Raw genomic sequence first — 23,157 nt, 5'->3', positions numbered from 1 at the left:
AAATTGGATATTTTTTTCTAGTTCTAGTATTCAGGCACACACTTCCATTCAGACCTAACATTTCCAGCAGGTTTAAACTGAAAATTATAAACCAGCCAACTTCATCAAGCTACATGTGTCATTTGCTTCTAAATACTGGCCATATCCTCTAGCACAGACAAAGTCCCCAGGTGCATTGTTCTGCCCATTAGGGATCAGAGAGTGGATGTTCACATAGGACGTACTTATTGGATTCCTTACGTAACTCTGAGATAAACAGCAACCAAAGAAACAAAACCTTTAGGCCCTACAGAGATGAGGGAGCTGCTTGCAGAGCACTCTCCAGCAAGGGCTCCTCTCACTGGTTATACTTTCTTTCCACCTTCCTAAAATGACCTCAGTACAACCAAACTATTTCTGTAGATGTCAAAAAAAGGACTTGCACAGTCAGAACTGGAATTTTTAATCCATTAAAAATGGGACGCAGGGTCCATGGGGAGAAGGGGACTGGCATAAGGACTCAGGAAGACTATGTCTCTATTCATCCTTCTGCCACTGATATCAGACAGTCTGGGGCAAGCCACACCACTGCTGCTGCCCCAGGCATCTGCAAAATGGGACTAAGGATTTTCATCTTCTTTGTAAAGAATTTTGAGATGTGCAGTTGGAGGAGAAGGTAGCTAGAGGGCAAGAAGTAATGCTGTTCAGTTAACACTGGAAAAAAAGAAAACCCTCAGGTGTCCAAGGCCAGAGTGAGACAAGCACGGAATGACACAGAGCTTCAGCATCTAGATGGTAGGAAGGTGTCTTGAAAAATCAGTGGAAGGAGAAAATAAGTCTGAAAATTCCCAACTGACAGAAGGTGGAACTGTTTCAGACCGAATCTGTGTCTGCAAAGTACCCTATAAGCTTTTGAAGAAAGGTGATGTGGAACCTCTTCTGTAGGAAATCAGGCAAACCACTAGAATCTACCATTGTGCTCACTGATGCATGGCACCATGGGGGACTCTTCCAACTTCTAAACTTCACTGTGGTTCAACATAGGTCCAGATATTTGGCACAAAATTCTCCACGGTAAGACCTGACCCTCACTGCATTAATATAATGTTTCAAAACCCACATAATTGCCTATAGAAAAGGCATTTGCAGGCATGAATACTGCTCCACTGCTTTTGCCACCAAGCCAGCCGGGAGTCCGTATCCTCCAAGGGAGAGATGGGACACGTATGACCTGTCTGGCAAGGTTCTCGGCCTCAAGGGCTCTGGTTGTGCTCTCCTTCTCTCTGTTATGAGAAAGATGTGGCACCTGAACAGGAAAAAGGAAAGATGCAATGGAGTTTGCAGGAATTAAGTCAGAAGTGGTTTCTGCTCCTAAACGAAAAAAAGCAGGAAAGGGCAGCACGGCCATGTGTATTTAAAAACCAAGGGATCCCCTGACACACAAACCCCACTACACAACATCCCCAAGTTTTGACTAAACCCTTTTAGACAGCATGAACTTTTAGTTATAAAGAAACAACTTTGTAAATCCCTTTGAAATTCTTGCAAGGAAATAAGGTAAAAAAAGGTAAAACAACCTTCCCTAAAACCTTCAGATGAAAATCAGTGTTTTAGGCAAACATCCCAATCATTTACCAGTTCTCCTTGTCTTTCCCAGAAAAGACCGCAGCATATCATTAAGGTTCAAGTAAGATGAAAGAAATCCCATCCCCTCAACAAAAATGTCTCAAACCTGCGATTCAAGTTCTATGAAATAAGGCTTAAGCAAAAGCTACTAAACCCAAAGCTTAAAGCCTTATCCCAGCTATGTGCGACAGAGGACACCTCCACTCACCAAGCAGTGCAGGGTCAGGATCCAGCACTAAGAACAGTCCACAGATCTGTTTGTCAACAGAGCTGGCATTGCCTTTAGTTTCCTGTGAAACTTGAGGGAAAGCCAGGCTGCTAAGCTTACTTTGTTAAAGCATGCTGCGGCATAAAGCTCCAACAAGTATCCTAGATGTTAAAAAAACACATGGAAATGTGTTGCATTCTTGAAGAATATCAAGACAGTAGCTTTGGGAAATACAAGCCGGAGACCAAGAGATTTTTGCAGATTCTGCTACCAGCAATGGAAATGATGAGTTTATGAGTTTGCTGGTTCAGAAAGAAACACTCTTTGAAGTGATCAGAGAAGGTATATCCAGATAAGGATGAAGATCAGCTGGCAAAAAAACCACCCACATCCATCAGGTTCATCCAATGCAACAACTCACAGTGCAAAGTAACACTGGTAGGACAAGAAGAAATGAAACCTATGCAACTACGTCAGTGTCATGCTGTGGCTAAATTAAATCAACCCTGCCTTGCAGCTGTGCTAACATAGTTATACTGCTCATTTTGATTGACATGAGGATCTCCATGCACTACTGAACTCTGGTATCTGGCAGCCTCTTGGACTTCTCCAGCAGTCACACTGTGCTGCAACTCTCTTGCCTTAGCATCAAGATGGCCCCAAACATACACAGTCCAAGGAGATGACAAAGCAACTCAGGCATGGACAACAGAGGTTAGCCTCCTACAACACTTCATCTACACTACAACATCTAGGAGGGCTTTATTCCATTGCTTCTGGGGAGCAGGAAGGATAGCATGCTCCCTTCAGTCTTGGAACTGGTATGAGAAACAGCAGATGACTGGAACAAGAGGATCAAGGGGTTGCCAACAATGAAGCCATGGCCGTGGTAATAACCATCCAGTGTTCATCTGTCTATACAGTGTAGGCACAAAGTTACCCTGCAGTGACTTCCTCAAAAACAGAGGCTTTACAAAGACCAAAAGGTTGGCAAAACCCTGCTGTAAGGCTTTGTCTGGTGGAGGGAGGATCCTGGGAAAATAGGGTCACCTAGAAGAAAGCATTCAAAGTAGTACCCTGCCCTCGGAACAGCTTCAGGATGCAGAAATCAGCCCATGAAAGAACAAAATAATTGCAGCCAATGCAACAATGGGAAAGTCTTCCTAACTTCTCCCAGGGTATTACAGTTACCACCAGCAGGCCCACTTCGAGAAGGACTGAAGCACTGAGCTTGAATAAAAGCTGCCTTGCAGGCTTGTTTATCTTAAAATACAAACCAAGGGAACAGCTTGTTTGCAAAATCATTAGTTTGGGACAAGATCTGCTCAAAGCATGTGGAAGCCTTATCAAGACAAAACAAGTGGAAAGAAGATCCCTTATTATCGGTCAGCCAACCTATGTTCACAAGCAGAAATTCCCATCATCTTAAAACGCACTCAGAAGGGATAGAAACAGTCAGCAAAGGAGAGGCCACACAGTCCTGTGTGAGGAATATTTTCCCATGGCATCCCTAAACATAACAGGAAAAGACTAGAAAAAATATAAAATAATATTATTTTGTTTTCCTTTTCAGACGCCCAAGTAGAAAAATGTGTGGCTGGGCCTGAGCTCCAAAGACACAAGCAGTTGAAACTTGCCTTAATCAGAAATATTTTAGCTGCAGGTTTTCATTAAGAGTTTACAGGAATAATCAGGAAAACTGAAATTAGGTATTTTAATCCGGTTTTGCAATTACAGTTTTTAGCTTATCATTGCTGGCAATCATAGAATAGTTAGGGTTGGAAAGGACCTTAAGATCATCTAGTTCCAACCCCCCTGCCAATGGCAGGGACACTAAACCACACTAAATCACTAAAACACATCAGTTTGCGATCTAGAATTTATCTTCTCCTTAAGTCTGGTAAAACTATCTGTTACCCAGAGCACAGGTTATCTCTATATGTATTTAACAAATAACTTGATCAGCAATTTTACTTTTCATTTAGAAAATCATGGCAGGCTTTTTATATTTAATAATTTGCAAAAACTTATTAAATTCTTGGTATAAAGCTAAAAATGGCTTGAAATAGGAATTTAGTTAGGATGTTTTCATTAAACGCAATATTTGACACACTGGATTCATAAAGTAGTAAGATAACTGGAACGTTTTATATTTGAAGCTGATGTATTAAACACTGGAAAACCTATCTGTACCTAGTGAAATAAGCTGGTTATTTCCGCCTTCTGTTCTCTCAAAAACTTTACCGGTAGCTGATCTCAGACTCACATCTTTTATTTTTCGTCAGTGGAATAAGAAAAAACTCTCCTGCTATTTAAAATCTCCTCTAATATACTAACTAATGGAGTCTTTCAATTTAAGTCTCTCCCTGCACCTGCAGATAATGACCCTGATGTTGGCAGTTCCCTGTACACGTGCACAGGCTCCAGGGACATAACCAACAACTTCTGCTTCTGCCATGCTGGGACTTCACTTTGCAGTAGCAAAGATATATTCCTTCAATGTATTTTTATTTCATGGTGTAACAGACTAGTGCATTAAAGATACAACACTTTGAATTTAGCTTAAGAGGTTTCACTTACTTGATCTATAAAAAACACCAGATTTTTGATGTACACTTAAAAAGAATGGGACTCAGAAGACTGAACAGCTTTCTACAGATAAATTTTAAGTGTATGTGTATGTGGATTGATGGCAAAATAGAGTAACTATTTAAAAAATAAAACACAAAAATCCAAACATGAGTTTAGGACCTAAGTAATAACAATTATCCCCCAAAACCTCCATTCCTCTAGGTTTGCCTGCCTCTTATTCATACTCAATAGACAAAAGGGGGGTTCTCTTACTGTCAGTGCTGAAGAGCCTGACACGGTACAGGTACTATGAGGACCAGCAAACAAGATTTTATTCTTTCTCAAGGACCTACAGCTGAATAGCCACTGAAGCCCTGCATGCAGCCTCCGCTCCCAGAGCTGGAGGAGGAGGTAGGAGAGCATAGCTTGGCTCACTGGTCCCAGTTGAGTCTTCAAGGCTGTAAGGAAAGAATAGAAACCAAGCAAATGGGCAGGACCTTCATGTCAAAGAGGACTTCAGTATCACACAACTTCAGCATTCCCATGGACCCGCAATGCCTTGGGGTGGGAGTGAGCAGGCAGCATCCTCACCGCTCACCACATGCACCAAATGTCGTTTCTGCTTGATACACTCTCACATCCAACTAGGGACTGACACGACTTATTCACCTTTTTCACCTTTTAGTTATTTTAATAAAACACCGTTACTTCAAGAGGGGATGGTTCAGCCTAGTTAAGAAGTCATGAACTAGTGAGGATTTTGGCTAAGGGGAGCTGGTTGCACCCACTTGCATATGTCCTGCTGGAATGGACATGTCCAGTAAGAACACCACCTCTGTAGGACACTATTGAGTCCCTGCCTGTCCCACTGGTAAATACGGGCCTGTGAATGTCACCAAGATGTGCAGAAGGCAACCTGCATGCCACCTCTTGTGTCCTCTTGCTGCGAGAATCAAGCTGCACCTGCAGCAAGGTGCCCTGGGATGGCACTGGGGACCTTAGCAGGTCTGGACACCAGAGATGGGAAGAGCCCCCTTGTGAGGGCTCAGCAGGAGGATGAGGAACAGGCCTTCCCAACCTCAAACCTTGCACGCTCCTGGATTCCCACCACCGCCACATCAGAGCGGAGCCTGCCTGCCACAGCCTCTTCCCAATAAAGTCTGGTAATTAAGTTCAATGCCTCCCTGTCAAGCTATTCCAAAGCAGTTCAACGAGAGGAACAACTCATGACAGATTGATAAAATGCATAAACTGCTGTGCTGCTGTAATAGGTATCACTGCGTACTCACACCTTTCTAAATGGTGAGTTGTAAAAACTGTGCTTCCAGCCATTAAAAAATGAGAACTTCTCTCCCTGTGTCATTGCAAGCAGAAAGGATATATTAGTTAGACCCATTATTCGATTCACAATCCTTAGAAAATAGGTACGCCTTTATCCCGGGTGCCTGTAATAACCAGTGCCTACTTCCAGCAGCCAAAAAACCCCAACCCTCAGTAGGAACTGACTTTAGCTATTTAAATGTTTTATAAGTTTTTTTTTTTTTTTGTAATTGCAGAAACTTTTCCTAATCTGACATTTGTTAAAACCCCTTATTAGAAATTATGCAGCTGCAGGAGAAAAAAAAAAAAAAAAAAGAAAAAATAGAATAAAATATAAAATAAAATAAAAATGAGCTGGCTTCACAATTACCAAGTCAGCCCATGCAGCCCTTCGCTATTGTACAGAGTGGCATAAACCCCCCGGCGGCCTATCAGCTCCCTGGCAGGCAGGGGGCTGCGCTATTCAAAGCGAGAGATACAAGCTGCAGGGCAAAAACCTGGCAGCTCCCATCTGACCCCCCAATCCCCGGCTGGTGACAGCTCCAAGCTCCATGGCAAATTAGCCCTTCTCACATTACAATTGCAGGAGACAGATTCCATTAGCGGTATCTGAAATTGAGTGGAGAGCTGCTCCGTTATCAGACTTGACTCATAAGCGCCACTATTAATCAGAGCTATGATAGCATTTATATATTTCAAGCTATCTGCCGCCGCTGTGATATTCTGCTACAAAGGGTTGATGGGACTTAGGGAAGGGAACAATGGAGCTTTCTGGGAAAAGCAGAGTAAATCAAGAAAGTCTGTGACTTCCGCACATTCTGAAGGGATTGCGGTTTACATAAATTTTCTCCCAATTGGAGATTGAGCTCTTCCTCATCTTACACATGGGATTTAGTTGTCACTCAATGGTAACAGCTGTGAAAAGGTGAAGCGGCCCACCGCTCAGAATATTGCCTCCGCTTTTAAAGCAATTAACCCATGAACAGGAGGATACCTGGTGATATCAAAGGGATTAAGCCAGGCAGTGCATTATTAACATTTCCTTGAACTAATTCTAACTCTGACTAGCTGTCAGAAAAGACTCTTCAGTCTTTAAAAAAAAAAAAAAGGGAGTTTTTTTGCCCTGCTTTCCCCCCCTTCAAAACGAAGAGTTACTGCAGCCTAATGTGCCTCCTTTAGAGCAAAATGCAAATTAACAGATTTGGTAATGTCTTCAAACAGACTGAACTCAGTGTCAGTTTATTATGGGGACAAGGGGAAAAAAATATAAACTCCATATGATCAATTAGCCAGAGATGGTAGATATTCTTCTAAAAGGACATTAACACTTGAGTACCTTCCTTTCTTCTCTTCCTCCTAAAACTTCGTAACTACTTGTTACTAAGCACAGCTGCTTCTGAAACAGACAAGATCTTCACATTGCTACAGAGGTGATAACCTGTAATCTGGAAAAATCCAAATATGCCCTGTAAGGATATTCCTCCTTCCCCAAAGCCTGATTTTGAATTTCCCGCTACAGTCGAGTGGGCACCATCATGCCAGGCAGGAGCGCTCCTCTCTCATCCCTCCATCTTCCCCAAACCGCCACCCAAAAAAAGGAGCCAAACTGTTTGGGGATGGCTCCTGTTCCAACAAACCCACGAACCACACAGGATACGGAATACTCCCCCACCTGCTGCAGGCATCAGACCCTCTGGGGATGGCCATGAAGGTGACACATACTCCCGGTGCCCCAACATGCCTGGTCCTTCCCAGGGACCTTCCCATGAGAACTCCAGGACACACATCACTGGAGCAAGAAACTTCAGAGCCATCAGAATGGTCAATTGCCGTTTCCAAAACATTCCGATGACTTCAAAATGATGAAGTCATTTTAATGATTTCGTTATACAACGCACTTAACACTTGCTTTTGTTGGCACTGGGAGAAGAGTTGGCTCCAGTTTTCACATACATCCACAGAGTGTTGTTTGGAAGGTCTGGGGGGACAGGGAGTATATACATATATAAATATACATATATTAGTCCAAAACTCCACAGGATACCCAGAACAGCAACCGAAGGGGTGTGAACAGCTTAATTTAATGCAACAATTTCCTCCCTCTCAAAACCCCATGTGCAACTCAGCCAGAATAAAGCTGGCAAAAACTTACTACAAGTATGGGCAACGACACCACCTATTCCACTACTGCCCCTGCAATAAATTAGCTTTGTGTATTTAGATACAGCAGAACAGCCAAGCTACGAAAGGTATACATTCAGAAAAAAAAACAACACATTAAAGCTGGGGAAAGCATCCTAGTTCTCTTTGCAACAGAGAATGCAAAGAATGCATCATCTGTGCAGAAAATGACACCTTGGCAATCATATTACAAGAAGATAATTGGTTTACTTTGTAAACTTGCTATGCTTTGCCTCCCACAGTAAAACAAATAAATAGTTGTTTAAAGAAACAATCCTATAGCTGCACTTGCTGTGTCCTAAAAACATAAAAGCAGCTTTCCCCTCTTTCAAAGCAAAGATGAATTATTTGCCTCAGTTACAAGCAGTCCAAGAAAACTCTTTGTAAATGCCATTTTATGATAATTACAAGCAATTTATTAAGACTGTGCGGAGGGGGTGGAAAAACCCCATATTTGAGAACTAATTCAAAGGAGTAAACTGCTCGTTCAGCGACAGTCTGGATTACTGATAAAAGGGCTTTTTGCATCAATGCCATTAGACATAACTTTGTTTTAAGAAGCACAATCCAGGCTTAAAAAAATAATATAATGAAATTAATAATATAATAAAATTAATAAACAAACAAGATGCTGGGGTTGCTTCCTATCAATTCCAGCAGTGCCTATACAGAGCATCCCACCAGCCATCACCTGGCAGAGAAGAAATCTGTTTAAGGAATAAACTTGATCCTAATCTCACACACGCCATAACATCCCAAACACCACCCAGCCTTGGAGGAAACTGCGACTTTCCTTACGCAGCAAAGAAATTGTTCTGTCCTCCCAAGGAATAAACTCAGGAAATGCCTCTTAAACAAAAAGAGTCAACAGGGGGAAAAAAAAGGGGAGAGATTTACTGTACGGGGATGCTGGGATGCCCAGGGTAAACAGCAACCCTGCCTGGCTGGTGGGGAGAAAAGAAAGGTTTTAGAGGTTAAGTTCAGGTCAGACGACAAATGAAATTGTAACAACCTAACTGACATTGTACAATGTCTTCTTCCACTAGATCAATAGGGCAGCGTCAGCCCCATTACCATAGAGATGGCTTCCTCCCGGCTGAAGGGTGGCTATTGTTTGAAGAGAAAGATTTGCCACTTGAACCGTGTTGCTCCCAAAGGATGTGTACTTCATCAATTATTTGTATTCCTAACATCTACATATTTTCATATTAGCATCCACATTCCATATGGCAAGAGGAGCAGGTGCTTATTTTTCCATTTTTCCTTTGGTACCTCACAAGAGTCATCCCATCAGCTAAATTTTAATTAAAACACAAAAATGTGGGGGAGATTTCACAGACCAGTTTAGATCCTTTGCGAGTACGCACAAGCCCGGTTAAAACCGAAACATGTCGTTTTCAGATAGTTGCAGCTTTCGCACAGATGGTGCCAGTAAGGACTTTCGGAGAGATTTTTTTTTCAAGTAGATGGTAATAGAAAGAAAATATTTTTTTTCTGCATGAAGTGTCATAAAAAATATATCAATTTTAAGCACATAAAAGAAAAAATGTAACATTGTAATTTAGAAATAAAACTGGCCCCCAATACCTTACAATTAATTAAAAAAAAAAATAAATCGCTGCTAGACTGATCCTGTCAGTACCTTCTATCTATAATTTTCTGTAAGTCATAATAGTTTCTATCATCTCTCAGCTCCCAGTTTTCCGCTCTTTCGTGCACGTTTCAAATTTGACGGAAGCCACATCTTTCAAATCCAATTAAAAAATAACAAAAAAAAAAACCCTGAACCTCTGGAAGTGTAAAAATAATTCCCCAATTTAGCCCACCATTTCTCTCCTGTATTCTTGTTTCTCTAACGCGACGACTGCTTAATTTCACAGGCACAAAATGAGCACATAAGGAACACACTGCAGCTAAAACTAAAGAGCAGGGCAGATCTTCACAGTAACTGTAATAACATGAATAACTGTCATTAAAAAAATAAATAATCAGAACCAAATATTCAAAACCTTTAGCAACTCCTTGCGGGAGTTTTTAATATAATCAAAAGGAGTCGTGATCCAAAGCTGCGCCTGGCACTGTGCATGGGAGGGCAGCGCCACTTCCTGCCCCCCAAATACACTGTAAAATACAGGATATTAAATTAAATAACACTGACTTAATTACATGTATTACCCAACAGTAAAAGCAACCACTTTAAATGCCTATAGGAATACCAAGGAATTAAGTAATTCCAATAGGTGTGCTTTGGAGCTGATGCAGTGCTACATGAAAGGAGATGTGCAAAAAGCAACTTCTCTTCAGTAGAGAAAGATGCACCCAGACAAATGCACACTGCAAACGAAAGACTGAGTGAGCTCAGGGTTCTTCGGCTGTGCAGGATCTGCCCCCCCAATTTGTTCCTGCTTTTATTTCCAGGTTGCTCTCACTCTCTGGGGAGGTTTCCCCAAGGGGTGATGCAGCTCTGGAAACGGGGGGAGAAAAGGGCTTGTCAAAATAATCTCAGTAAGGAAGCGTCCCGTCTCATCCCAAAGCACCCTGACAACATGAGATTTCACCGTTTGCTGCTTCAAAATGTGCACTATTTTCCCTGCAAAAGAACATCAGAAATTGTTTGTGCGGGTTGCAATAATCCTCTCAAATATGGGTCAGGCTGAGGTTAAGAGCAGCCAGAACTTGCACATCAAAGACGAGCAGGGTTAACAAAACCCCCAACCACGTGCACATCCCGATTGTTCCCTTTCCTCCCAAGGTTAGAGGTCCAGAGAATACAGATGGGCTCTGGCCAGTCCCCTACTACACTGCACCTACGCCGGAGGAAAGCGGCTGGCACTGATGGTCTCCCTGGTCCTTGGGTACCACTGGCAGGCAACTGCCCATCCACCTCCGCCAGGAGCTGCAATTAAACCAAGTTCATGGTATCCCGATAGGTGAAGCTCATCCTGTTAATTTAAACAGACCATCTGCATCTTTCGAGAACGACAAACTTCATTAGTTCTGGTTAGTTAAACCGAGTGGTGATTTGTGATAATGAGCCTGAACAACCTGTCATGTCTGTGTAAGGGAAAAGGCGCACTTTTTATTATTTCTATTATTATTATTTAACAGAAAGAAAAGAAAGAGGGACCTTTTGTGCAGGAAAGAAGGTCAGATTCAGATTAAACTGCCGTTCGGTTGATCAGAGGAACCAATTGCAGCTGGAAAGGGAGGAGGGGAAATGCTAGTCCAAAGGCCAGAGGGGAACACAGGGAGCCTTTGGAAACATCCCGAGCCAACTGGGAAGCACCCTGCCAGCATCACACCAACGAATAAACATCCTCAATGACTTTACCTGAAAACCGTGTAAAAAAGCAAAGAAGCGGCAGCTGCTCCCAACAAGCTGCAGAGGAGATTGACTCGGAAGGCAGAGGAGCCGACAGGCAGCAGCCCCATTGCCAGCTTGGCTAGCAGCGTGAACAGGGGGTAGCCGGGAGGGTGGGCGACCTATGGACAGATAGATAAAGGGTTGAAAAGGGGTGAAATGCCACAAAATCAAAAGGAGAGCAGCACACTGGGGTCCAGCGGCAGGAGCCAGGGATCTCCAAGTGTTGTCTCTCCCTGACCCATCCTCTTGTACCAATTTTACTCCACAAGTATTTTTCCTTAGTGGATTTGGCTCCACGCCTCACCCATAATAATGAGGAAGCGAGAAAAGGAGGTGCCACGTTTCATTAGCATGCCTTAAAGGGCTCCTTGTTTGGGTTCACAGTATATTAGGGTCATTCAAAAGGCAGCTGTTTTTTTTCTTCTTTTTTTTTTTCTGTTTTTTTCTTTTTTTTTTTTAGAAAAAAAAGCAGCTTCTCAACTATTTTATTGGTTAGCAAGTTGAAAGACCACACTGCTATCGGATTACCACCGCGCTGACAGTCCTAAGGTCTTGCCTAAAGGGATCATGCACCATAATAAAGTTTATTAAATAATAAAACTTATTAAAATTGTTAACCCGATTTATTTTATTCTCCCCAGCTTATACAAAATTTGGGTTGATAATAAGCCAGCTACTGTATATACAGTAAAGCCTTTGCTTTATAATTTAGTTTAATTGGATTTAAAACTTGCAGTAAATTGTCGCGTGCTGTACTTATAAGTTAGTAAAAACTGTGGTTTGAAAATAAATTAATCTACTTTACTCCATGCTTAATTAAACTTCCTTAATTCCTAAAACTGTTAATGAGAGCATTGATTAAACAATAAAACTAATACTTACTCCAAGCTCATATGCGGCTGTGATCAGCTCCCCTGTGAAAAAATAATGTAAAACCAATAATTACTATTAGGAAATGACACTCCTCCAAAGTTTTCAAAATCCAAATGCTTGCATTGGGGTTTTGCATTAATTTGACTGGATAAAACTGTAAATCTGTAGAGATTTAACAGCATGAAATTTTCTAAGAATATTTTCTCCCTCTGATGTCATTGCACAAAATATCTTTTGTATGTTTTCGCGAGACTTTCATGAACAGATAAGTGAATGTATAGGTAAGCTTGGGTAAAGAATGGCCTGAGATACTCAAAAGGCAGACATTTGTGCGTATTTTTAATTTAAAACCAATTGACTCAGTAACTTTCAAGCACTACGGTTTGCAATGCTTAAGAAAACCCCCACAGCTTATAGTTTCAAAGAGGGAAAATGTCATCATTGATTGCGCAAATCTGCATCTGTGTATTTGGGAACGCTGCTCTCCCTTGATGCTAAAAGCAATTCTTGCAGCTTCTGCTTCACAAGTTACTCTTTTACCTGTCAGTAGCTGCTGCATCCAGCAGCTGCTCCCATTAGAAACACCACTGAGGTTCTGCATTTTGTTTGTATTTTATAGCAGGCCAGATAATTCCTACAAAAAGACCTATGATAGCATAACAGTTAATAATACTTGGCATTTTTAGAGCACTTGACACTGAAGCATTTTGCAACACTCCTGAACAGCATATACAAAATATATTCAATAAGCACAACACATTCAGGGATGAGCCAAAAGGAAAAAAAGTTAAAAATTACTGCTGGTTTTGCTTCTTCCCTCACATTTCATCATACTATTTTGCAGAGCCTGCCCTCACTGGTCCTGCCAATTTTGTAAGTGCCAAGGTTGTGGTAGCTCTGTCCCATTGTTAGATGGTAAATATACAAAGTGAAGGGTGCCTTGGCTTTAAATGCTAAATTAAAAATACTTTACATTTCTACACATTATTATGTCATTACCATCGAATGAAAAGGAGGACTGTACAAATGGCAGCTTTAAATCTTGGCATTACAGCAAACAGTATATTTTAGAAAGAAGATGCAAGTCAACCTACTACTGCTGTTGGCAAATTACAGCTAGTGCCCCGCACAATGCCCTGCAGCCTTCTGCACAAAAGCCTTTCAGATGTGGATTTTACCACACTTCCAAATGACACCTATTTTTATTGCTACTTTATTTGTGGAAACTTTCAACCTCCTGCAAGATGGCCCTGAAAAAGTGGATGCAACGGGAAAAACATCCCTCCCTAACTGACCCTTTTAGTGTTCAGTAGCTCCAATGTTCCTAGGGCACGGTGAGGTTGGGAAGCCATCAATCCCCCTGCACACAGCAAAAGATGACGCTAGTAAAGGAAACCCTAAACTCGGCATTGTTGGGATTTCCTGGCATGCCAGCATGCACTGCTCTGTGAGCACCTCATGGTGAATGTCACTGCATTGTGGGGATGCTGTTCCCAAGCCAGGCATGGCTTCACCTTCATTTAAGTCCTCCTGAAATATAGCTGCATATACACCTAAAATGGCTAAAGAGTAAGTTCAGGTTCATGCATGTTGCTATGATATTGGTTCATATCACAGGCAAGAACAACTCCAAAGCAACATAGACACGCACCAACCAGAAAGCTGCAGGAAAAAAGGAATACCGGTGGATGCCATTGCCAGGTTTTGAAAGCCAACAGCACAATTTTGCCTCCCAAGAATTAAGGGGAAAAAAGTAAGAAAGCCTGCAAAAATAAGCTCCCAGACTGTAAGCCTGCTGAATTCCACTGGGAAAACCAAGAGGAACTCAACACCCACCACTTCAGATAAGGTTAATTCTCTATATCCCACCCACATACCTGGGTATCACTTACAGCCTCCACAGGCTATGTAAGTACATAGTGCTATTATTAAATGACAAAAATAAATTAAATTATTAAATTGCCCAAGAGAAGCTGTGGCTGCCCCATCCCTGGCAGTGTTCAAGGCCAGGCTGGATGGAGCTTGGAGCAACCTGGTCTAGTGGAAGGTGTCTTTGCCCATGGCAGGAACTGGATGGTCTTTACAGTCCCGTCCAACCCAAACCATTCTGTGATTCTACAACAAAACACACAGAGGAAGACTACAGCATCCACAAATTTGATTTCAGTGTATTTCTTGCAACAGAAAATGACTGTCAGCATCTCTACATGCTGGCTCAAATTGAAGAGTTTATTCCTGCATAATCTTGGTGTAAATATGTTTCAGACTGTGCAGCTTGATTCCACAATAAAGGTGTTCAACAGGCCCAACACTGCCTGAAAACTGATTTAACCCCATCAAGTTTGGCAGCTGATGTCTAAAACATCAGAGAGAAAATTTAGGTTTTTTTTTTTATTTGATCCCTTTATAAGCTGTTTAAACACCTGCAGATGTTTCTGAACTAGAATTCATTCTCTCATTTCTTTGTTACAACACTAAGTAAGATGAGAAAGCTGCCAATGAAAATACCTATTGCCTTTACACTTTTGGATTACTGCAAACTTCAGGAACAATTAAAAAGTATACAGATAGCTTAAAAATAAAACAAAATAATAGGCTCCCTGCCTGAAAGCTGATAGACCAAATCCTTAAGCACCTCTTTACTCACACAAGTAGCTTCAGTGCTTTTGAAGGTGAAAGTCTGAGCTCTGTGCTCAGGCACAGGCAAGTTAATCGCCTTGAGCAGGGCTGTGCAGACAACTTCCAGGGGACTCCAGCCAGGCAGCAGCGCTGGAGCATCCCATGGACCATGAGAAACCAGGGGAATAAACCAAAAAAGCCTAAACACAATGCAACAGGGTGGCTGCTGGCTGGGACAAGCACAAGAGGACAGTGGGGACGAGCCTGTCTGTTCAGCTCCAGTAAAGACATACAACTCAGGCAGCTGAATTAGGAGAAAATGTGGAGCCAAAAAAAACCAAACACAAATAAGGAGAGACAGTGAGCTCATGGGGCTAAGTGGGGGACACCGTCCTGATAAATTTCCTTTAATGTAATTCCCAATAACATGAGTTTCTGGAAGCCTGCTAAAGCATCCAGTCCCCAGTCTGGGCACTCCCACGGCATCTCTCTGCTGTGCCCATTTGCAGCACACATCTAGTTTGTGTCCTTGATACCTCTGACAAAAGTTATTAACAGAGGGGTGAAGCAAGCTGCACATTGCTTTCTATACACACTGCTGCTGTGTGAGGAAGAATCAGGATGCCTTTGGAAATTAGGGAAAGAGCATCCTTGTCCTGCCTCCAAAATGAGATAAAATAACCACAATAAACTAGGGAAAGCAGGGTGAACCCATGCCTGCCCTGCTTGGCTGCTCACTGTATCTACCAGTACAACTCACATCAAGCAAGGAACAAACCCTGCATTGATTCATCACTTCATAAGGAGAACCCACATCTCACTTTGTAAAGGGTGCTAACGGTTATTTGCATCCTGGAGGCAAAACCCAAGCTCAAGGACAATTAAAAACCAGGTTTCACACAGCACAAACAGTTCAGAGCACTCACACCCTGTACATTCATTCTCTTTCCCATCAGAGTACTTTAAAAAATAAAATGGGACTAACTGTAAATATATTCATCACTGCAAATTAACCCATAAAAGCAGGAGGAAAGCCAGCCCTTTTACAAACTCAGGAGCTGAAATAAAAGCCATTGGGGTGCATACTAGCCAGCCTAAGCAATTGTGCTTGCACACCTCATGTGGAACAGGGGACACAAGCTCTGTGGAGAAAAGCTTTAAAAATAAATTCTTTTAACACAGCTCTGACAACAGGGTCCCTCTGATCCAAACACGGGAACCGGGAAAATGGACAAGGCTGCATCTTCAAGAGCCAACTAACCAGGACAAGCTTGGTGTAATGCAAACACAGCTCTGTCCTGTTACTTTTAAATCAAATAACCCCCAATTGAATCACTGCTCAACTTTACATGTGTTTAAAGAGCTACGCTGAATACACACTGCCTTAAACCCAGGTAGACAAAACCACTCTATGCTTACCAAGTAGTAGTATCTTTCATGTAGCTCTAAACAAAAACTAACAGCAGATTTTAAAGAGTTGCTTTTAAAATATGGGATCTCTCTCCACACGTGCCAGAGCTGTAAAATACATGCAGCCATTAAAAGCCCACTTATTTATATGGAATTTTATGTGCAGCTTGGGTCTGAAATCAGCGCTGGCTGAGAAGCAAGAGTTAAACCAGACCCACTCAGTGCTCTTCTGGGATACGAAACAAAAGTGTACCAGGTACCTACTCCATTAAAAAGAGAAAGCTGCAGCCTGAGCAGTGATACACATCTGGCAGGATGCCACACATGCCTTCTGACACCACCAGCTGTGGCCAGGGCCCTGACTCTAACCCATTTGCTGTAAAGCTCAAATTCATCAAACTATTTGCTGCAAAGCAAACGGCGGGGGAGAGGCCACATAGGGTGGCCAGAGGGCACCAGTCTCCCACGATGTGTCCCCCGAAGTGTGACTGCGATGCACCAGTCTCGGTGGGAGGCGCACTCCATGAGGGAAGTAGCAATGCCCCAGCCCCTAGGGCTTCGCCCTCCGCTATAGGGTGCCCATAATGCACCAGCCCTCACGAGGTGAGCACCCCACAGAGTGACTGCAACTGACCAGTGCCTATCAGGACGTGCAACCTTATGGGATGAGCAATCCTACGGGGTGACAACGACACAGCAGCCCCCATGGGGAAAAACCCTACGGGATGACCCCAACCCTATGTGTTAACAGCGATGCGCTAGCCCCTAAGAGCTCAGCCCTCCCATACATACGAAGCGTGACCGCGATGCACCAGCCCCTACGGGGGTGAGGGTCCCCCTGGCGCCACCTCCCCGCTGGGTACGTTACCCGCATCCCCGCCGGGCAGGGCAGGCGGCAGCGTGGCCATGTAGAGAGCCGCCACGGCAGCGCCCAGCGCACCGGCGGCTGCACCGCCCGCCCCAACACCGGCCCCCGCGCCCATGTGCGCCGCAGAGCCTTCCGGGTTCGGCCGCGCGGGACTGGCGGGCCGTGCCATTCCACCCACCCGCGGGGGGAGCAGCCCCGCCCCGCTCGCCTTCCCGCGCCCCCCGGGCTGCTTCCCGGGAGCACCCGCCACAACGGCGCTCGGATAGGGAACACGTGAGGCCGTGGGCTCGATGGGGCGATTCAGCACGACCCCCCCCGTCCCTCCACTCCCTCCGCTGTGAGTAGTTGGTACAGCCGAAGAGGGCGGGACGGAGGAGTGCACCCCTCGGTACCGCGTCCGGGCGGGACCACTGCGCGGGGTGGGGTGGGGCGGGGCGAAACCACCGCGGAGCGGCGGGGGAGCGGGGAGCGGGTTTCCCCGCCTGTCCGAGGTAGTCTCCCCAGCGGGACCTGGGGATGAGGTCTCCTGTGAGCCTTCTTTTCTCCAGGCTGAACAAACCCAGCCCTCTCACACGGCTTCCCAGTCCTTGGATCATCTGTGTGGTCCTCTGGACTTTCTCCAGCCAGTCCTCACTTTTTTATATAGTGGGGACCAAAACTGAACACAGTATTCCAGGTGTGGCCTGACAAGCACTGAGTAGATGGGACAATGACATCTTTATCTCTGCTGGTGATGTCCTTGTTGATGTAACCCAGCATCCTCCTAGATTTCTTTGCCACAGCTGCACACTGTGCCTGCCTACTGAGTTTGTTGTCCAGCGGACGCCCAGTTACCTTTCCACAGAGCTGCTCCCCAGCTGGGTAGATCCCAGCCAGTGCTGCAGTCTTGGATTGTGTTTACCCGGGTGCAAGACTTACACTTGTCCTTGTTGAACTTCATAAGGTTCTTGTTAGCCCACTCTTCCAGCCTGCCTAGGTTGTCTTGCGGGGTGACTCTCCCTTCCAAAGCATCCATTTCCCACTGAGGTCGGTATCATCTGCAAACTTCATCCAGGGTTCATCATTTGATCCCATCATCCAGATCACTTATGAAGATATAGAATCATAGAAGCGTAGAATAGTTAAGGTTGGAAAGGACCTTAAGATCATCTAGTTCCACCCCCTGCCATGGGCAGGGACACTGCACACTAAGCCATGTCACCCAAGGCTCTGTCCAACCTGGGCTTGAACACTGCCAGGGATGGAGCATTCACAACTTCCCTGGGCAATCCATTCCAGTGCCTCACCACCCTTACAGTAAAGAACTTCTTCCTTATAACCAATGTAATCTTCCCCTGTTTAAGTTTGAACCCGTTACCCCTTGTCCTATCATTGCAGTGCCTGACGAAGAGTCCCTCTCCAGCATCCCTATAGGCCCCCATTCAGATACTGGAAGGCTGCTATGAGGTCTCCAGGCAGCCTTCTCTTCTCCAGGCTGAACAGCCCCAACTTTCTCAGCCTGTCTTCATACAGGAGGTGCTCCAGTCCCCTGATCATCCTCGTGGCCCTCCTCTGGACTTGTTCCAGCAGTTCCATGTCCTTTTTATGCTGAGGACACCAGAACTGCACACAATACACCAAGTGAGGTATCCCAAGAGCAGAGTAGAGGGGCAGGATCACCTCCTTCGACCTGCTGGTCACGCTCCTTTTGATGCAGCCCAGGATACGGTTGGCTTTCTGGGTTGCAAGCACATTCTGAAGCCGGCTCATGTTCATTTTCTCATCGACCAACACCCCCAAGTCCTTCTCCACAGGGCTGCTCTGAATCTCTTCTCTGCCCAACCTGTAGCTGTGCCTGGCATTGCCCCAGCCCACGCAATGTGGTGAAATATATTTTAACCACGATGCTCCCAGCTGGGCTCAGTGCCTTTTGCCTGCTCTCGGCCAGGTGAGCAGCTCCTTTTCAGCTGCTGGAGCCAGTGCCAGCAGGGTGGGTGCTGTGTGGGGTGCAAGGCCCACCCATGGGCACAGGCTACAGCCACCTCGCCATGCTCTGGCTGCCTCACAGGTCCATGTTCAGGCGTGGCAGTACACAGATAATACAGTTTAATGCCCTGAATGGGGTTACACGAGATGCTGGGGAGGAAAAGGATTGAAGTTGTCAGTGTTTAGAATATTAAAAGCAGCGATTCCCGCTGTGGGAGTAGTTAAGGAAGGCAAATAGCATCCTGAGACCTATCGATAGAAGACTAAAACACATCCGTGGAAATCATTATGGGATTGTACAAAAGAGCGGAGAGGCCATACCTGGAGAATTGAGACAGATTATAGAAAGGCTTTTGAATACAAATGAAAAAGGTATAGAAAAGGGTAACTAGGATAATAAACAGCCTTATGGATTAGATCTAAGTGGAGAAGTTAGAAAATTAGGTTTGCATTTATTAAAAAAAGAGCACAATTAGGGGTTGACACGACTGAAAAAGCGTACATCATATTCTGGGGACTGGAGAAGCTGGTGCTGAAGGAACATTTTGAAACAGCTGGCAAAAAAATCCCGAAAGGGCATGAGCCAAACCCAAGAAAGATATTAAGGGAATTTAGGGAAGGTCTTTTCACATGCTCCAGCCAGTATGTACAGGGTTGGTAAAAGAAGCTGAAGTTGCAACCCGCTCAGAAGTTAATTGGGTTGCTTGAAGGAACTGGTGTTTGAGGGTATAAACACTGGCTGAATACCAGCTGGGTGCACGTGGCTGCCTTCTATCCAGAAGGCAACCACTTGGCTCTGCGGTGACCAAGTGAGCTTCAAAAAACTCAACTCATTGGCAGGTTTCTGCTGTTATTGGCTAATGTTCACTGGGGAGAAGAAAAAGATATGTCACAATCCTCCACCAGCCATTGCCACTATGGTAATGAGAGGGGTCATTGTTCTCCGCACCCGTTGGGGATGGTAAAATGTAATTTTAGCAGCAAAGTGCACAGTCTGTGTGTGAAAGCAGGCTGGGGGCAAGGCTCTTTGTCCGACTTGTGGCTTTCTTCTTTGCAGTATTTTTCTTTCTTTGTATTTAACTTGGAAAAAGCATCCAAAGACAAATGTTAACCATGACTAATTACAATTATATTGATGGGGGAGGTAGCAATTTAAAGGCAAATATCGAAATGTGGAAGAATGTCTGGTAATAATATGTTCAGGACAAACTGTTCTTTAATTGTCCTGCAAGTCGTTTTATATCTTTGTCATGCAGAAACTGAAACTTTTAGGGTGCCAGTGACAAAGTACTTTTCTGTAATATGGTAGGGCAGGCTCACAACAGCCTTTATATTACTGAATAACTACCACCGGTTTCAAAGGCCAGGATTACAGACACACTTTATGTCGGTACAAATGCTTTAGAGAGTGCATTTACATTTTTCTCTGTAAGCAGAAATCTATTAATTCATGAGATTTGACTCCCCCTTCTTCCCCAGGCATGACCCAGGGGTCTGACCAACACTAGAAGGACATGTAGACCCTCTTTTTTTTTTTGTTTTATCATAGCCAGGCAGATATTTTTTCACTGTTTTCATTCCTACTCTGAAAGTTTAGAGTGGTCTGAACCCAAGTTAGATTCACCTCGCCACAGAGCAACGCACAGTGACCCTCTGGATTTTCTCAAAACCTTCAGGAGGGGCTCAATAGTAATAAAAAAGTATTGCTTAGTAAGAATAAAAACACACTAAGTGGAAAGCATTTGAAAGATGGCCTTGTCCTACACATTGATTTACTGAAAAAAAAATAATCTCTGGAACTTGTAGCACGAGAGCATACTCTAGTGGCAACTGAGCAAAGAAAGTACTCTTGGTTTGTGCAGTGTTCGGCGGGAGATGCCTCCCACCTTTCACCGGGAGGCTTATTCTCTCCTGTCTCCTCCAACTCCATGCCCCACGCTCAGCCCTACAGGAAATACCCAAGACAGGTAGAGAAAATAAACAGGAACTTCTAAAGTAATTTTAAAAACACAGCTTGAGAACGTATCTCTCCAAAATGGCTGTGTACTTAGAGAGTTGTCTTTTCACCAGGCTCTCTTGCAGATTTTCTCCTGAGAGACACAGTTTAGAGGAGGCAGGAGATAGGAAAAAGGAGAATAATACTTAAAGCAAATTCTATTCACCCATGGCAGTGTCATTACAAACTTGAATGAGCACAGTTATTGCAAATAAATAAAAACAATAGACCAGAACCAGTTTTACATAAGAAAATACTGAAATACTGTTCAATTAGTCCTAAGCTTTAGTTAAACCTTTTCTTTTGCCCATCAGGTGATAAGGTTAATACAGAAAGCACTCAACTGCTGTACTTGTGTAACAACAGTCAGCATCCATTTAATGAACTTATGTGTATACACATTTAGCAAAGCTTCAATATTGTCAGCGTTGGGCTGGCACAGAATTTTAATGGCAAAGTAGCCAGCCCAGTCTTCTCATAAACAATATCCCCGTGTAAAGAAAGCAGGTCCTCCTGGGGATCATTAACAATACAAATAAGCACCACTTCTATATTTAAATAAGAACTTTGGCAGTATTTCCACTGACAATATATGCCTGCCTGTGAAGCATGGAAAGGAAGATTACACTACTTTTATTTGTTCTTAAGTGGCTTGAATAAGCTGCATTTTATGACTTCTAGAGGGTTTTTGGGGGGAGGAAGGGGGAACACCAAGCTTATATCCCACATTTACAGCAACATGAGTGCAGTAGCTAGACATGGTGCAGAGGGAATTTCCAGGTGGAATAAAGTGCACTTGCTCTAGCAAGCATCCTTCTGTCCCTAGTCATGGGGCTCTCACTGCCTACCCTATGAGTGCAGAGCTTTAAGTGGTTGAACTGTATGTTTGCTGTGACACCCCAGTGCCTTGTAAATCGTCAAAATTCAAAAGACAGGTAAAGGTCTCCCAATGTTATCACGGTCATGGCCATTTTGTGCAAAACAGGAGTGAGGGTAGAAGCCCAAATCAGACTGTGCAGTGGGGGGAAGGAGGAAGGACGATCATGCCCGTTGTTGTCTAGTGTGGGAGAGGGGACCCAGGGGTAGTTGTGGTCAGAGTGCTGGGAGAATCTGGGGGCTCAGGTCCATAGGAAAATGGACTTGGTTCCACCGCTGACAGGGCAACTTGTTCATCATTGCAAAAAATCAGTTTCATTTTCTTCCCCAAATAAGAAAATAGACTGAACTAATCTCCCCATTAGATCTTGTTTCCTCTGATTTTGTAACTTTCTAAGACAGACTTTATTGTCTTGCAGAAGACCTCCACTCCCTGCCTTCACCAGTCTTAGCAGCCTTCCAGCTGATTTTTTGACACACTGAGCAGCCGCAGATCCCATTTGTCTCAGCTGTTTTTTCCAGAAATCTGTCAGTAAGCTGTATGTTTTCACACCTGATTTCCTGATTATTTATCTGCATGCCTTACTGATGGACTCAAGTCTGGTGTCTAATCCGCACTGTGACTCCATAGTTCTGTTAGAGACCATCTTCTCCTGAGTACAGCTGATGCACCATATGAGGGCCCTGTTCCCTTCATCCCCAAACCGCTGCATTACTCTTTCATTAGTATTTGCAAGAAGGGAACACTTTTTGCTACCTCAAAACACATTTAAATGCTTTCCCTCCTTGTTTTAATTATAGGTGTAGGACACTGATTGCCATCTTGTGCCTTGGAGGCCAAACTCACAGCCCGACCTGAGAAATGCCCAAACATGGCTTGTAGCTGAAGACCTGCAACAGCAGGCAGTGCTGAAGCAGTGTCCAGTGGTTCAAACTCTGCTTTCTTCACCTACAGTTGCAGTTCCAGTAAAACTCCTCAAATAACTTGTTTAGGAAAGAATTTTTCACATTACATCCAGTCCTCTCTGTTTCATTTCCATTTGTCAAGCTGTGATCAGATTGTATCAGCTGTGGGTCGTGCTCAAGCAATTTGCACAAAGGATGAATGTGAAGCAGGACAAGAATTGTAACCTCCAAAATTGCTCTCTTTACCTGGAGAAAGTGTCTTCCTACCTGGACATGCTATCTTCACTGCATTCTTACACTAAACAAATCCCCAGTGCTGCTACTAGTGATTAAGCTGCCACAGGCTGTCTTTTATTCTAGTTGAAAACTGATGGAGATTCATGTATTCTTTCATA

General features: G+C 43.9%; 1 protein-coding gene across 3 annotated transcripts in view; it reads right to left on the bottom strand.

Annotated features, from left to right (window-relative positions):
• TMEM260 (transmembrane protein 260) overlaps nucleotides 1-17,380 on the bottom strand; it is a 34,708-nt gene extending 17,328 nt beyond the window's left edge. For 2 of the 3 annotated variants that reach the window (XR_009744957.1, XM_061462582.1), the window contains exons 1-3: nucleotides 17,020-17,380; nucleotides 12,132-12,163; nucleotides 11,217-11,368 (exon numbers count right to left, since the gene is read on the bottom strand). Coding sequence is in view for 2 of the 3 variants with exons in the window: in XM_061462582.1 (XP_061318566.1) it covers nucleotides 11,217-11,368; nucleotides 12,132-12,163; nucleotides 17,020-17,188 (353 nt within the window). In the remaining variant the exon portion in view is untranslated. The remainder of the gene's footprint in view (nucleotides 1-11,216; nucleotides 11,369-12,131; nucleotides 12,164-17,019) is intronic. The other variant, XM_061462581.1, reaches the window with a different exon arrangement.
• Nucleotides 17,381-23,157: the final 5,777 nt, after the last annotated feature.

The sequence above is a fragment of the Pezoporus flaviventris genome, unplaced genomic scaffold (genome assembly GCF_033815535.1).
Source record: "Pezoporus flaviventris isolate CSIRO_AGI_PZ_B2104156 unplaced genomic scaffold, CSIRO_AGI_Pfla_v1 ptg000035l, whole genome shotgun sequence".
Lineage (NCBI taxonomy): Eukaryota > Metazoa > Chordata > Aves > Psittaciformes > Psittacidae > Pezoporus > Pezoporus flaviventris.
This window is presented reverse-complemented; position numbering and strand designations above follow the sequence as displayed.